General features: G+C 48.1%; 1 protein-coding gene across 1 annotated transcript in view; it reads right to left on the reverse strand.

Moving 5' to 3' along the window:
* Positions 1–16,956, reverse strand: part of LOC120932165 (oocyte-specific histone RNA stem-loop-binding protein 2-like) — a 72,078-nt gene that overhangs the window by 16,173 nt on the left and 38,949 nt on the right. The window contains exon 5 of the mRNA XM_040344360.1: positions 9,612–9,710. Coding sequence (XP_040200294.1) covers positions 9,612–9,710 — 99 coding nt within the window. The remainder of the gene's footprint in view (positions 1–9,611; positions 9,711–16,956) is intronic.

Raw genomic sequence — 16,956 nt, forward strand, 5'->3', positions numbered from 1 at the left:
ATAGTAGTGGCACGCGTTAAGAACTGTCCCTGCAAAAAATGAGATTACTATAAGAAAAAAGTCAATTTAGACTGCTTGCGGCTTTACAGTAATGTTTGGTCCCTGCAATATGGATGAAAATCACTGAGAAAAATAGTATGGGTTTCCCCGCCCCCTCCCCCAGGTCATTAAAAAGCCCCTTTGGCCCTATATACTTTGAACAGCAGTATACAGGCGGTGCAAACAAGACAGGGACTGTAGGTTTGTGAAGTAGAATCTGTTTGTAAATTTTCAAATGGTACTTCTTTAAAGTGTAGCTTTAGCCATAAAATCTTTAAGCTTTTCTGAAAACAGAGAAGGGTTATCACCCCTGTAACATTTGTTTTGCTGTCTGTGTGCATCTGTTCAGAAGATTGCACCTCACTTTCTGTGATTTTTCGAACAAAAATATTTTTTTTGTGCAACAAGGATTGTGATAAAGCATCAGTGGACAGCAGACACCTTTTACAGAAGAGAATTTCCCTTCCTAGGGGTAGATTTCCTCTCACTTCCTGTTGTCTCCTTCCGTTTGCAAGTAGGAGTCGTTTGTAAGTTGGATGTTTGAAAGTAGGGGCCTGCCGTATATACTCTGCAGAGATTTGGGGCCTAGGTGTTGGTGTTGCCACAACACTGTAAGCCCTCACACAGTTAGTCTTGGTGGGCGCTGGAACGCCCTGCTGTGAAATATTAGATCAAGAATTGTAATTACACGCCCCTGTTGAACAGGGGCAGAAAAATTGGGCCTTAGCCACTGGTGACACAACACTGCAAACCCTCACAGATACTGTAATTGGAGCGCAGCAAAGAGCCACATGCAAAGTATTGCATCAAAAATTGTTATTACATGCTCCTGTTAAACAGGGGCAGAAAAATTGGGCCTTAGGCACTGGTGGCGGTGCCCAGAACCAACAAATGTTCTTACTAGCCATCAGCAAGATCATTGAGGAGGAAAAGGATATTCAGTCAGCATAACAGGATAGGTCACTCAGCATTAGCATAGGCAGTCTCCAAGGGATCGGACACTTCCAAAAAATTATTCAGTTACATCAGCATCAGGTGCTTGGTAGCTGGTGTTGATCCAAGCCTGATTCATTTTTATGAAGGTCAGTCGATCGACGGAGTCGGTGGAGAGGCGCACCCTGTGATCGGTCACAAAGCCTCCAGCAGCACTGAATGTGCGTTCTGAAAGAACGCTGGATGCAGGACAAGCCAGTAGCTCAATTGCGTACTGTGCAAGCTCTGGCCAGTGATCCATCCTCAAGACCCAGTAAGCCAGAGGATTTTCGGTGGGGAAGGTGTCCAAGTCTGATCTTGTCCCTAGGTATTCCCGCACCATGTAAACCAGACGCTGGCGATGGTTGCTGGAACCTGTCATACCTTGGGGCTGCGGACTAAAAAATTGTCTGAACGCATCGGTCAGACGGCCACCTTCTCTACCGCTCCTTCTGTGACTCCAGGACCAGGATTGGGTAATCCCCCGGTTCTGGGAACGCGTTGCACAGACCTTTCTGCAAGGCCTCCCGAAGAGGTTTCATCTTCTGCTCCCTCTGCGACAGATAAGCTTCGCAACCTTACTCTTGTAACGTGGATCAAGGAGAGTTGCCAGCCAGTAATGATCCCTCTCCTTGATACCACGAATACGAGGATCCTTACGCAGGCTTTGCAGGATCAGGGAGGCCATGCAGCGTAGGTTTGCTGAGGCATTCGGGGCACAGTCCTCTGGGTCACTGGCGACGACAGGATCCGCAGCCACGTAAAAGTCCATGGGACTGTAAATGATCCCTTGAAGACTGCTGACGCCGAGTGATAGGCTCCACCTCCATGCTGATGATACAATCCTCCTCCTCCTCGTCCCCTTCCTGTGTGCTAGGCGAACAAGCAGGACCAATGTCTGGATAAAGGGGGCCTTGAGAGGTAAGGAAGTACTCTCTTCCTCCCTCTGTTCTGCCTCAAGGGCCCTGTCCATTATTCCACGTAGCGTGTGCTCCAACATGTGAATAAGAGGGACAGTCGTGAAAGAAAGGCAAGTCCCTGTCCATGCCTGCTGGACCATGAGTCAGCGGTGATATGCACCTTACCACTGACCGCTTTGTCCAGCGAGGCATGGACATTGCCTTCCACATGGCGGTAGAGAGCTGGAATCGCCTTCCGTGAGAAAAAGTGGCGTTTGGGAACTTGCCACTGGAGGTACCACACATTCCACAAACTCACGGAAGGGGGCAGAATCTACCAACTGAAAAGCAGCAGTTGAAGTGCTAGCAATTTCGCCAAGCTAGCATTCAACCGCTGGGCATGTGGATGGCTGGGAGTGTACTTCTTTCGGCGCTGGGGCAGGGAAATTTGGCTGGTACAATCTGACATCGGTGTACCGATAGTAGATTGCTCGCATGTACTACTAGGTTGTGACACACCTAATTCTACAAACTAAAACAAAGGAAAAGTGCGCATACCATATGTGAAAAATTATTAAAGAAAAGCGGTGACTCAAAAATGCTATACAACATCAAAAATACATAAGAAAAGGAGAGGGGTCGCGCTATATAAAACAGGACAAAAAATGCTTATTATCCAATAAAGTGACATGGACACAATACAAAGTGAATATCCAATCAGCATACAATGAATATCAAAGATATACACAGAATGTATGTAAATTGAAAAATTGAAAAATAATAAACAAAGTCCAATAATAGACGAAGGTAAGGATAGTAAGCCCAAAGTGCAAAATGAATCCACACAAGGTACAGTTGATGACGAACAAGAGCCTCCACCACCATCAAACACTGACCCTTACCAGAGCCAAAGATCTCAAGGAGATCAAACAGCAGAAATACAGGAGTGACATCCATCATCCACATTAAAGCGGTGGTTCACCCTCATTACCAACATTTTAGCATTAAATTAGGCATAGTAGCGCGAGCTACAGTATGCCTGCATTTATTTTTTTAGCCCCGTACTCACTGTGCAATCGTATAGATAAGATTCAGACTCCCCGCGGGGAATGGGCGTTTCTATCCAGAGGGAGGATGATTGACGGCCGGCTATGGCACGTCACGCTCCCCGAAGATAGCCGGAGTAGGTCTCAGCTCTTCACGGCGCCTGCGCACAGACTATGCGCAGGCGCCGTGAAGCGCCAAGTCCTATTTTGGCTATTTCCGGAGAAGCGTGACGCGCCATAGCCGGCCGTCAATCATGCTCCCTCTGGATAGGAACGCCCATTCCCTGCGGGGAGTCGGAATCTTATCTATACGATTGCACAGTGAGTACGGGGCTAAAAAAATAAATACAGGCATACTGTAGCTAGCGCTACTATGCCTAATTTAATGCTAAAACATTTTTTTTTTATTAGGGTGAACCCCCTCTTTAAGGGTGTAGTTTATAACATCCGTCTGGTATGATCAGCCAGGTATTCGCCAGTATCCCAATCAAACACAGGGTAACGGTACTCCAGGATATAAAAAAGGAACCAAGGGAAACTTGCATAGTGTAAAATCACTTAAGGTTTAATATATAAAAAAGATTGTGCGCACTTACATCAATCATGAAGGTAAACAGCATTAAAAAAATCAGCCGGCCGGCTCTCAGAAGCGTGCACCCGTCTCTTCCGGGTCCTCACGTGATGCGGTGACGTCAGAACGCTGCCTCCCGACGTTTCGTCTCTAATGGGACTTGATCACTGGATCTTCTCATTAACAACGCACTACACGAGGCCACCTTGCAGGCTGTCTTTTATAGTGTGGGGCGTGTGCTAAAGCCCTGAGCCATAATTGGCCAAAGCCACCCTGGCTAATTATGGCTCTCCGTTTTTTGCGCGCTGTGATTGGCCAAGCATGCGGGTCATAGTGCATGCTTGGCCAATCATCAGCGCGCAATGCCGCAGTGAATTATGGCCCGTGACGCGTCACATAAATTTGGTGCGAACGACCCGTTTTGTTTGAATTTCGACGAACAATCGAACAGGCAATGTTCGAGTCGAACATGGGTTTGAGTCAAACGCGAAGCTCATCCCTATTCCTCATATACTGACAGGCAGGTAATTGTGCTAGCTGCAGTATTCTCACGTGGTGTACTGTGTGTGTCCTCTGCAGTGTGCACCTAAAGCTACGTGGTGTGTACTGTCTGTCCTCTGCACATTGTGCACCTAAAGCTGGCGTTTCTCATATTTATTCCTAGAGGCAGGGATCTGCTCATATTAATACCACAGGCAGGGATCAGCAGGTATTGTCAGTATTTGTGCAGCTACATCTCCCTGCAGGCCATTAGTATGTCTGGAAGGACAACAAGGAGAGGCAGAGAGTCACAAGCCGATAAGAGGGCAAGCAGGCTCTGCGTTTAGAGGCAACAGTGCTGGTCGTGGACACGGTGCATCCTCATCAGCACGTGGCCATGGGACACGCTCATCCTTTTTTTCGGCAGCTGGTCAAGTTGAGCCGCAACATGCCGAAGACTTTTTAGAGTGGATGACCAAGCCGTCCTCTCTCACCTAGGCTCAGGGTACTTTGGCAAAGCAGCTGCCAACGCGGCCTCTTCCCTCTGCTCAATGGCATCAGTCACTCCTTCCCTAGCCCCACCATGTCCTCCTGAGGAGTCCCCTGAACTGTTTGACCACAGTGTTGGGTACATGCTGCAGGAGGATGCGCAGCGTTTTAAAGGCTCTGATGGTACACAGCTAGAGGAAGGCAGTAACGTGAGCCCAGAGAGGGGGTTCCTAAGAAGGACAGCAATCTGGCAGTCATGTTCCCCCAGCTGCAGCATACTGCCAGGTTTTCTACAGGGTGGAGGAGGAGGAGGAGGAGTTTGGAGGAGGGAGGCACATCAACGAGGCAAGATGCCCTCCAGGGGCCAGCATAAGGGCAGCACACCGACTGCATCACAACGCAGAGCTCCGCATGTGCAGGGCGCTGCTGTCTCTCAGCGTTATTATAAAAGTTCTTTGGTGTGGGCTTTTTTTGAGACGAGTGCATCAGATTGCACCACTGCCATTTCCAACATATGTCTCAAGCGTATCTCACATGGCCAAAACATCACCCGCTTGGGAACCACATGCTAGACCTGCCATGCAGTTCGTTGGCAAGCGCACCTCAAAGACCCACACCAAAGAACAAAGCGGACCTCTCCTTGCTCCTCATCACAGCTGGGATCTCCAACCTCACTATACCCTCAGTCCTCTCTGAAGCCTGCACGGATAGGACTGAAGGTGTAGAATTAGGTGTGTCACAGCCAAGTACTTGCGGGCAATCTACTATCGGTACACCAACATCAGATTGTACCAGGCAAATTTCCCTTCCCCAGCTGCTGCAGTGCCGAAAGTTCTCTCCCAGCCATCCACACGCCTAGGGGTTTAATGCTAGCTTAGCTAAATTGCTAGCACTTCAACTGTTGCCTTTTCAGTTGGTAGATTCTGCCCCCTTCCGTGAGTTTGTGGAATGTGCGGTACCTCAGTGGCAAGTTCCCAAATGCCACTTTTTCTCACGGAAGGCGATTCCGACTCTCTACCGGCATGTGGAAAGCAATGTCCATGCCTTGCTGGACAGGGCGGTCAGTGGTAAGGTGCATATTACTGCCAACTCATGGTCCAGCAGGCATGGACAGAGACGTTACCTATCTTTCACGGTGCATTGGGTGACTCTGCTGGCAGCTGGGAAGGACGCAGGACAAGGTACCGTAGTGTTGGAGGTTGTTCCGCCACCACGCATCCAAAATGCTACTACTGGTTGTGACGCTCCTCTCCTCCACCCCCTCTTATTCTGTGGCCTCTTCCTGTGCCGATGTGTCCTCAGAACCAGCGGTGCTCCGTAGGCATTCAAGGGGCTACGCAGGTACACATGCAAAGAGATGCCATGCGGTGCTTGAGCTGGTGTGCTTGGGGGACAGGAGCCACACTGGGGCAGAGGTTCTGTTAGCTCTGCAGGGGCAGGCTCAGAGGTTGACGCCACAACAGCTTAAGCCAGGAATGGTGGTTTGCGACAATGGCACCAACCTCCTCTCCGCCCTGCGACAGGGACAACTGACCCATGTGCCCTGTTTTGCTCATGTCCTTAAAGCGGGGGTTCACCCTGTTAAAAAAAAAAAAAAAATGGTTTTTTTTTATTATTCCATTACTTTCGGCATCGTAGCGCGAGCTACGGTATGCCGGTCCTAAATTTTTAATCCCCGTACTCACTGTGCTATCGTTGATTGAAGAATCCGGGGAATGGGCGTTCCTATGGTGAGAGAAGGTGATTGACGGCCGGCCCTGGCACGTCACGCTTCTCCGGAAATAGCCGAAATAGGCTTGGCTATTCACGGCGCCTGCGCATAGCCTGTGCGCAGGCGCTGTGAATAGCCGAGACCTAATCCGGCTGTCTTCGGGGAGCGTGACGTGCCAGAGCCGGCCGTCAATCATCCTCCCTCTCCATAGGCACGCCCATTCCCCGCGGGAGTCGGATTCTTCAATCAACAATAGCACAGTGAGTACGGGGATTAAAAATTTAAGACCGGCATACCGTAGCTCGCGCTACGATGCCGAAAGTAATGGAATAATGAGGTGAAGGAGGGTGAACTACCGCTTTAACTTGGTGGTGCAGCGGTTCTTGGGCAGGTACCCGGGCTTACAGGAGGTCCTAAAGCAGGCCAGGAAAGTCTGTGTGCATTTCCAACGGTCATATAATGCCAGTGCTCGGCTGGCAGACCTCCAAAAGGAATACAACCTGCCCAAGAACCGCCTAATCTGACATGCCCACCAGGTGGAACTCTACGTTGGCCATGCTGCTGCAGCTGCACATGCAGCAGAGGGCCATCAATGAGTATCTGTGCCAATATGGCAGCAGGGGAGCTGAATTTTTTTTCCCCCCATGCCAGTGGCCCATGAACAGGGATGCATGCACTGTCCTGTCACCATTTGAGGAGGCCACGAGGATGGTGAGCAGTGAGTGCATGCATCAGTAAGACTGTCCCTCTTATTCACATGTTGGAGCACACGCTGCGTGGAATAATGGACAGTGCCCTTGAGGCAGAACAGAGGGAGGAAGAGGAGGACTTCCTTACCTCTCTAAGCCCCCTTTATCCAGACAGTGTTCCTGCTTGCCCGCCTATCACAGAGGAAAAGAAAGAGGATTGTGTCAGCATGAAGGTGGAGCCTAGCACTCAGCAGCAGTCTTCAAGGGATTAATTACAGTCTCAAGAAACCCATGGACTTGTACGTGGCTGGGATGAGGTGGCTGCAGATCCTGTCGTCCTCAGTGACCCAGAGGACTCCACACCGAATGCCTCAGCAAACCTACACTGTATGGCCTCCCTGATCCTGCAAAGCCTGCGGAAGGATCCTCATATTCGTGCTATCAAGCAGAGGGATTACTGGGTAGCAACCCTTCTTGATCCACATTACAAGAGTAAGGTTGCGGACCTCATCTTGCGGGTGCAGGGAATACCTAGGGGCAAGATCAAACTTGGACACCTTTCCCCATCGAAAATCCTTTGGCTTACTGGGTCTTGAGGATGGATCACTGGCCAGAGCTTGCACAGTATGCAATTGAGCTACTGGCCTGTCCTGCATCCAGCGTTCTTTCAGAACACACATTCAGTGCTGCTGGAGGCTTTGTAACCAATCACAGGGTGCGCCTCCACCGACTCGGTCGATCGACTGACCTTCATAAAAATGAATCAGGCTTGGATCACCACCAGCTACCAAGCACCTAATGCTGATGTAACTGAATACTTTTTCTTCAAATGTCAGATCCCTTTCAAGACTGCCTATGCGGTTATGCTGAGTGACTATCCTTTTTCCTCAATGATCGCTTGTAAGAACATTTTTGGTTCTGGGCACCGTCACCAATGGTTAAGGCCCAATTTTTCTGCCCCCGTTTAACAGGGGCGTGCAATTACAATTTTTGATGCAATACTTTGCAACTAGAGTATCTGTGAGGGGTTGCAGTGTTGTGGCACCAGCACCAGTACCTAAGGCCCAATTTTTCTGCCCGTTTAACAGGGGCGTGCAATTACAATTCTTGATCTAATATTTCACAGCAGGGCCCATTCCTGCGCCCACCAAGAGTAACCGAGGACTTAGTGTTGTGGCACCAGCACCAAAGCCCCAATTTTTCTACCACGGTTAATGGTATGCAATTACAATTCTTGATATAATAGTTTACAGCAGGGCGTTCCAGCGCCCACCAAGACTAACTGCGAGGGCTTACAGTGTTGTGGCAACACCAACACCTAGGGCCCAAATTTCTGCAGAGTATATACGGCAGGCCCCTACTTTTAAACATCCAAGTTACAAACAACTCCTACTTGCAAAACGGAAGGAGACAACAGGAATAGAGAGGAAATCTACCCATAGGAAGGGAAATTCTCTTCTGTAAGAGGTGTCTCCTGTCCACTGATGCTTTATCACCAATCCTTGTTTCACAAAAAAAAAAAAAAAAAATTCTCAAAAAATTATTTGTCGTCATTGGGACAAAGTGAATTGCAATCTTCTGAACAGATGCGCACAGACAGCAAAACAAATGTTACAGGGGTGATAACCCTTCTCTAGGTTTTCAGAAAAGCTTAAAAATAGATTTTTTGGCTGGAGATGCACTTTAAAAAAGTACCAGTTCAAAATTACAAACAGATTCTACTTAACAAACCTACAGTCTTTGTCTTGTTTGCACCGCCTGTATACTGCTGTTCTAAGTATATAGGGCCAAAGGGGCTGGTAATAACCTGGGGGGCGGGGAAACCCATGCTCTTTTTCTTAATGATTTTCATCCATATTGTAGGGACCAGACATTACATTTAAGCCGCAAGCAGTTTTAAATATTTTTTTTTCTTATAGTAACCATTTTGTGCAGAGACAGTTCTAAACACGTGCCACTTCACAGGCATACTATAGATACCCAGCAGGTACGATATTTAAAGGAATTTTTCAATTTTTTTTTCACTTTAAGCATCATTAAAATCACTGCTCCAGAAAAAACAACCGTTTTTAAAACCTTTTTTTCCATTGATACATGTTCCCTGGGGCAAGACCCGGGTTCTCAAACCCGTTTTACGACAATAACTTGCATATTAGCCTTTAAAATGAGCATGTTTGAATTTGAACGTTTGAGTCCCATAGACTTCAGTGGGGTTTTAAAAGTTTGTTCGTTCCGTTCGAAGGTTCTGGTGCAAACCGAACGGGGGGGGGGGGGGGGTGTGTTCGGCTCATCCCTACTTACAATGCTTCAGTTTAAGAATTGAGGAGCCTCTGTCCATTCATCTTTACACTGCAGCTGAGGCTACAGAGAAAGGGACATCTGTGTCCTCGGTCCCTTTCTCTGTCTCAAAGGGAAGATGTCAGGGGTATATTTAGACTCCCGATAGCTCACCAAAGCTGCCCCCCCCCCCCAAAAAGGCTGATAAAAAGTTTTTTGCTATATCTAGGATTCAAATAGAGCTAGATTTGCTTAGAACATCTTTGTGTTGGTGTCAATAGAACAATGCATAAACTCTGTTGTAGAACTCAAACTGAAAAACCTTTAACATGACAAAGTTGGATCTTGAACTATTCCAGTAAACCAGAAATTAGGAAAGAAATGGGAAAAAAATAAAAACAAAATAAAAAAAACAAAGTTACATTCCATTGGGCTTACTTGGGTACCTGTTGACGATAACGTCCATAGCCAATGGTGTTTTTGCCATAGTCTAGTTGCTTTTGCCGCCTCTGCAGAACAGCTTCATCACACTCCAACCTATAAAAATGCTGTAATTTGTAATGACTGCTAGAGGAAATAAGAATGCTAAAAAGACAGACATGTACAGAATCATTCGGTAATATGTTAAAACTGATCGGTGGTTCAACATCCCCATAAATCTTCCCACTTCACCCATCTTACAATACTTTAGCAATGACTGTTCTTTTCCACTACACTCCATGACTGATTTAAACATAAGCCTCTTAATGTAAATAAGCAAAAAGTTATAGTACCATCATCCTGGAGATCAATTTTGAATAGAAGGACTAAGGGGACCCGGAGGCCCAAAAGAACAAAACAATAGGGGCAAAGGGACTATATCGGTACTAGATAAGAAAAATGACTCCATGACTGTACCAACAGCAGAGTTTCCACCCTGGTGGAAAAATAAAAAAACACACCCCACTCATCCAGATCATCACCCCTCCCATATACTATAAAGCACCCTGTCCAACCTGTATTTGCCCACCTATTACATCATAGATAATTTATATGATGTTCTAGGGGATGCCAGAAAGAAAAAAGGCCAGTGCTGGAGCTGCTACCCAGGGTCCCCAAAACTTCACCAATATATCTATTCTACCCCTGTTCCATCAATATTGTCGCATTTACATGAGAACGCCATTCCTCAAATACTGGTCTATTAGGAGACATCCATTTTCTAGCTATTGGCTTATGAGCTACAAATAATTTACCAATTGTTATCAACTTGTCCCATGGATATAGCTCTTCATCAACGTAGCCCAGTGTAAAAAAAAAAAAAAAGTTTTAAAATGCCCATACCTCAAAAAGGACCGACAGCCAGGCAACTAGCCTTTTCAGGACAGAAATAGCACCCTTTAAGTTTTTTATGAAAGGTTTGCTTAAATATATTAAGGGCTCTATATCCTTAATCATGCAAAAGCGGCAGCACCAGCCCAGAGTCCACTTATAATTTACTTAAAAAGGGGGAAGTTAGAGAAAACCCATCTCCAAGAAAATACAAAAAAGATTAACGAACATATGAACTACCAAAAAGGACAATCTAGATTTGTCTACAGGTGTCAAAAATAAAATGTGTGAAAAATGCTAAAAAGTTTAACTTTTTCCATCAATTTACTATGCATGAGCTAAATACAAAGAAGGATTAAGCTGGTCATACATGATCTAAATTTGGCCTGTTCAGCAGGGACTGGGTGAATTTCAGTCCATGTGTTAGAGTTAGATTCATTTCTGTTGAACAGAAAAGTCGGAAAGCCTTGTTGGATCAGCGAATGCAGCTGATCAGTGTATTCTGGTAGCAAAGAGTCTGAATACAATGTCGGTGAGGAAGATTCCTACATCCACTCGAGCAAGGTGGATGAAGGTATCTTTCATTCTGATTAAAAAAAAAAAAAAAAAACCCTCTATGGCACTCCACTCCCTCCCCATCAGCAGAGCAGCACAGGGAAGTGTCAGTGAGACACTAATGCATTCCATATTCAGAGTTCCCCATGCAGCACCTGCACTGAGGGGGGCACTGTGCCCCCACACATTGTAAAACATTGTTTGGGTCTCCAACTGTGCTGCAGCTGTGATCAGCTTTTGTGATGGGGAAGGGATTGGGTGCAATTCGGCTGGGGGATGGTCCCCATTTCCAGGAGGAGTGCCAATCAGTGCCGCCCACCATCTGGAGGAAGATGACTCACTTGGTGCCACTACCAATCTCAGAAAAGTGATTTCACCGATTGAGAAAACCACAATCAGGCGACAGTTTGTGGAATTACGGTTGAGCTTCTGGGAAACTTGTTGAAATTGTTCCTAACCCTTTGTGTCACTTGCTACTAGGGTTGTCCCGATACCAGTATCAGGACCAATACCGAGCATTTGCGCGAGTACTTGTACTCGCGCAAATGCTCCTGATGCCTTTGCCAATACCTGGCTGGGATAGGAGAGAGGAAGTCTGCGGGCGAAGTCAGCGAGCAGGGGATGGAGACCGGGGCAGAGAGCAGAGCAGAGACCGGGGCGGAGAGCAGAGACCGGGGCGGAGAGCAGAGACCGGGGCGGAGAGCAGAGACCGGGGCGGAGAGCAGAGACCGGGGCGGAGAGCAGAGACCGGGGCGGAGAGCAGAGACCGGGGCGGAGAGCAGAGACCGGGGCGGAGAGCAGAGACCGGGGCGGAGAGCAGAGACCGGGGCGGAGAGCAGAGACCGGGGCGGAGAGCAGAGACCGGGGCGGAGAGCATAACGGAGACCGGGGCGGAGAGCATAACGGAGACCGGGGCGGAGAGCAGAGCGGAGACCGGGGCGGAGAGCAGAGCGGAGACCGGGGCGGAGAGCAGAGCGGAGACCGGGGCGGAGAGCAGAGCGGAGACCGGGGCGGAGAGCAGAGCGGAGACCGGGGCGGAGAGCAGAGCGGAGACCGGGGCGGAGAGCAGAGCGGAGACCGGGGCGGAGAGCAGAGCGGAGACCGGGGCGGAGAGCAGAGCGGAGACCGGGGCGGAGAGCAGAGCGGTGCGCGAGTCATGGGGCGGGTAAGCTTGCAGGGGGCAGCCACATCGGCAGCCGGAGCCGTCACATTCGTAACAGAAGTGACGTGCCGTGTTGCTATTACAGTCAGTGCTTTGAAATTCCCGACGCCCATCTTGGTACACCCAGCACCAGAGGCGTATCTAGTGAAAATAGGGCCTATGGCAAGCACTGAAACTGCGCCCCTGTCGACACATTTGAAACCCATCTTTCAGATAACCTTAACAAAAAAACAGCCAACAAAACTAGTGATATTTATCATCCCTTGCAGGGCTGGACTGGGACAAAATTTGGCCCTGGACTTCATCCAGACTGGCCCACTTTGACAGGTCTCTCCCACAGCGGCCGGACAAATCCCGCACCCCCCGGCCACCCAAGCCACCTCTCCCCCTTCACTAGCCACTAGTCGTTTTACTTTATTAGAGTAGAACGGCTGGTACTGGTACTCTTATAGGCAGTACCAGTGGGGAAGCTAGACATTATTTCTCCTGGGGCAAAGAATCAGTTTGGTACCCCCCCCCCCCCTCATGGGACAAGATTAGGCAGAAGTGAGAAACTCCCAGGCCGCTGTCACTGAAGCCGGCCCACTGAGCCATCGGCCCACCGGGAAACTCCCTGTAGTCCCAATGGCCAGTCCATCCCTGATCCCTTGTGATACCTTGGGTAGTGACATATCCTATTTATGGAGAAATCTGGGGTTTATTAGACCCCCTTATCCCTCCTCTGCCCTCCAAGGCATATTGGCTGCTTTCTTAGCCGATGCCAGCCAGGTAAATGCAGAACCAATACTGGAAGTCATGAACTCTTCATCACTCAAGGCCTCAATTTTCACAGAGGAGAGGGAGAAACTGATGTTCCTCCTTTGTGCGCTGCCAATCTGATCAGATGGAAAGGGAGAGCCTGGGAGAACGGGAGGCTGTGGCTGAACGCAGCAGGGATAGCGCTGCCATTGAAGAAGAGACCCTCAGACCATGGGAATTGCTTTGCTGCCCAGGGACTAAACGGCACCCCCTTCATATGGCGCCCATGGCACTTGCCATGGCTGCCATACCCTAGATACGCCACTGCCCAGCACTCGGCCACAGTATGCTAGCAGCGGACATCTTGTTACACCCAGCCCATGTAGTTTGGGCTGGGTGTAACAAGATGTCCGCTGCTGCTTTGAGGCCAAGTGCAGGGTGTACCAAGGTGTCGTAGAGGCAGCATATAAAAATATATACTTTTGTGCCCATAAATGCCATCCAGTCAGTGCCCATCCAGCCATCAGTGTGTGTCACCTATCAGTGCCCAGCCATCGGTGTGTGCCACCTATCAGTGCTCATCACTCAGTGCCATCCAGTGCGTGCCACCCATCAGTGGGTGCCACCCATCAGTGCCCAGCCATCAGTGTGTGCCATTTATCAGTGCTCACTACTCGGTGCCACCTATCAATGCTCACTCAGTGCCACCTATCAGTGCCCAGCCATCAAAGCTCATCACTCAGTGCCACCTATCAGTGCCCAGCCATCAAGGTTCATCACTCAGTGCCACCTATCAGTGCTCACTCAGTGCCACCTATCAGTGCCCAGCCATCAATGCTCATCACTCAGTACCACCCATCAGTGCCCAGCCATCAATGTTCATCACTCAGTGCCACCTATCAGTGACAAGCAATCAGTGTGTGCCACCTATCAGTGCCAAGCAAACATTGTGCCACCTATCAGTGCCCACTCAGTGCCAGCCAGTGCCACCTATCAGTAATGCTTAGTGCCACCTATCAGTGCTGCATATCAGTGCCACCTAATCCTATCAGTGCTGCATATTAGGGCCTCATCAGTGCCATCTATCAGTGCCCCCTATCAGTAATGCTTAATCTGTGTAAAAAAAAGTATCGGTAATCATCATCGGCGAGTACTTGGGGGGGGGGGGGGGAAAGTATCGGTACTTGTACTCTGTCTTAACCGCTTGCCAACCACCCACCGTAGTTTTACTGTGGCAGGTCAGCTTGGCTGCTCAAAATCACGTAATAACGTTATTTTGCATTGCAGCCACTAGGGGTGCGCGCACCCCCTGGTGCTTATGTGAGTGCCCGGCGGGTGCGATCACCCGCGATCGCTCGTTTCAGAGCGAGAATCGGGAGCTGTGTAAACACACAGCTCCCGTTCCTTTCAGTGGGAGAAATGACTGATCTGTCATTTTCCCTAGTCAGTCCCACCCCTCTTCAGTTAGAACACAATGAGAGAACATAATTAACCCCTTGATCGCCCCCTAGTGTTAACCCCCTTCCCTGCCAGTGACACTTTTACAGTAAAAAATGCATTTTTATAGCACTGATCGCTATGAAAATGCCAATGGTCCCAAAAATGTGTCAAAAGTGTCCGAAGCGTCCGCCATAAGGTCGCAGTAACGATAAAAATTGCAGATCGCCGCCATTACTAAAAATGCCATAAATATATTCCCTATTTTGTAGACGTATTAACTTTTGCGCAAACCAATCAACAAACGCTTACTGCAATTTTTTTTAAAGAAAAATAATGTAGAAGAGTACGTATCGGCCTAAACTGAGAAAAAAACTTTTATATATTTTTGGGGGATATTTATTATAGCAAAAAGTAAAAAAAAATATATTATTTTTAAAAAAATTGTCGCTCTATTTTTGTTTATAGCGAATAAAAAATAAAAACTCAGAGGTGCTCAAATACCACCAAAAGAAAGCTCTATTTGTGGGGAAATAAGGACGCCAATTTTGTTTGGGAGCCACGTCGCACGACTGCGCAATTTTCAGTTAAAGCGACAGTGCCGAATTGCAAAAAGTGGCCAGGTCATTGACCAGCAAAATGGTCCGGGGCTGAAGTGGTTAAAGTGATATCAGGACAACCCTACTTACTACTGAACCCCTGCAAAAAAATAAAAAATAAAATCACACCTAACTTTTGCTGCGGTGGCCCCAACTTATGATGCTGCACACAGGCCCACTGCTTTCAGAAAATGCCCCTGAGCTCATCATTGCGCATCCATTCCAGACGAGCAGGATGTGTGCCAGGACAGGTAGAGGAGTCTCATCTCTGCTTCCTTTCACCACTCTGCCTTTTTACGCATATCATTGATAAGAGGGTACAGTGGTTGAAGAGGCGAGAAGGGGTGGGGTGGAAGAGCAGAGGGGGGGTTCAGCGGTGGGACAGAAGAGCAGAGAGTGGTATAGATTTGCAGGGGGATAGTGATCTGAGGTGTGAAGGTGCATGAATTGGGGCCGATCTGAAGTGTGGAGTTGAAGGAATTGGGGCTGTTTTGAGGCATGAGTGCGGGATGTTAATTTCTTACTACTAAAAGTAGTTTACAGCATTTATTTTATTAAAAATCCTTTTCGTGATTGAGTGCATGATGTTCACATTTTTGCTTATGAAATGGGCACGCTCAATTTCTTTAAAAACATTTTTTGCCACACCGTGCTCAAAAGGTTGCCTACCCCTGCTTTAGACCCCTTTCACACTGGGTCGCTTCGCTGGCTCTATAACGCTAAAAATAGCGCCTGCAAAGCGACCTGAAAAAGTCGCTGCTGTCTCTCCAGTGTGAAAGCCCCAAGGGCTTTCACACTGGAGCGGTGTGCTAGCAGGACGGTAAAAAAAAGTCCTGCTAGCAGCATCTTTGGAGTGGTGAAGGAGTGGTGTGTATACCGCTCCTGCCCATTGAAATCAATGGGGAACCGCGTCTATACCGCCGCCAAAACGCCTCTGCAGAGGTTTTTAACCCTTTCTCGGCAGTTAGCGGGGTAAAACCGCCCACTAGTGAAAGGGGCCTTAGATCATCCATCGGATTTAGAAAGTAAACCTGTGCCTGAACAAGTGGTCTGCCAACTACAGCCTATGGGCCAAATCTAACCCACTACAAAACTGCATCCAGCCTTCAGCTAGGGCTATGGTCGTGTTCAACCCCCCCCCCCCCCCCCCCAGTGTACTGCAACAGGTCCATTGGGTGCTAGGATCAGTGTCCTAGCAATCAATTACATGCTTGCTCCAGCAGGGGGGGACAGATTTATTCCATACCTCTTCCACCTCCTGCTCCACTGACAGCAGCCAAACTAAAAAACAAAAAAAAAAAAAAGGTAGACCCTGATGCAAAAAAAGGGGGGGGGGGGCAGCTTTGTTTTACTGAAGTTCTCGTTCTGAATAATATGTGGATGCCAAAAAAAGATCAAAGTAAAAAATATTTTGTTTCCATTAATTTATACAACTTAAATATAGGATGTGGTCCTCTTACTGAAAAGTGGATACCTCCAAAGTATATATTTTGAAAAAAGCAGGGAAAGCCCTTTTAAAATTACAGGCCATCTGTAGCATGGTCAAGAGAAAAAAAAACAGTCAATTAGGAATCTGCAGTTCTGCCCAGGTTTCCAAATCATAAGCATTTAGGACACAGAATCATCCTCAATGGCATGCCAAATATGGTGAGATTTTGCCACTACTGTCACGTGGCAAAACATGCATGTAAAAATTATGCCTGCCTCAGGGCCAAAATGTGGTCTCTGATCTTTTGGCACGACCAACGCACATAGGGCAGCCCATTCGAGTGAATGGGCTGCCCTATGCACCACACGCAAAAAGCCTGTAAACTGCCTCAAAAAAATAAAGTGCAAGAATACGTGTTTCTACAATGCAATATGTGACCGAGGCCTAAAACCCAAGACTTTGCGCATACAGGGCTTTCGGAAGCCGTACTTAAGTTTAGGGCTGTATGCTTTCTGGAAAGTGTGTCCAGAACGCAGGCATATGTCCCACATT

The sequence above is a fragment of the Rana temporaria genome, chromosome 3 (assembly GCF_905171775.1).
Source record: "Rana temporaria chromosome 3, aRanTem1.1, whole genome shotgun sequence".
Lineage (NCBI taxonomy): Eukaryota > Metazoa > Chordata > Amphibia > Anura > Ranidae > Rana > Rana temporaria.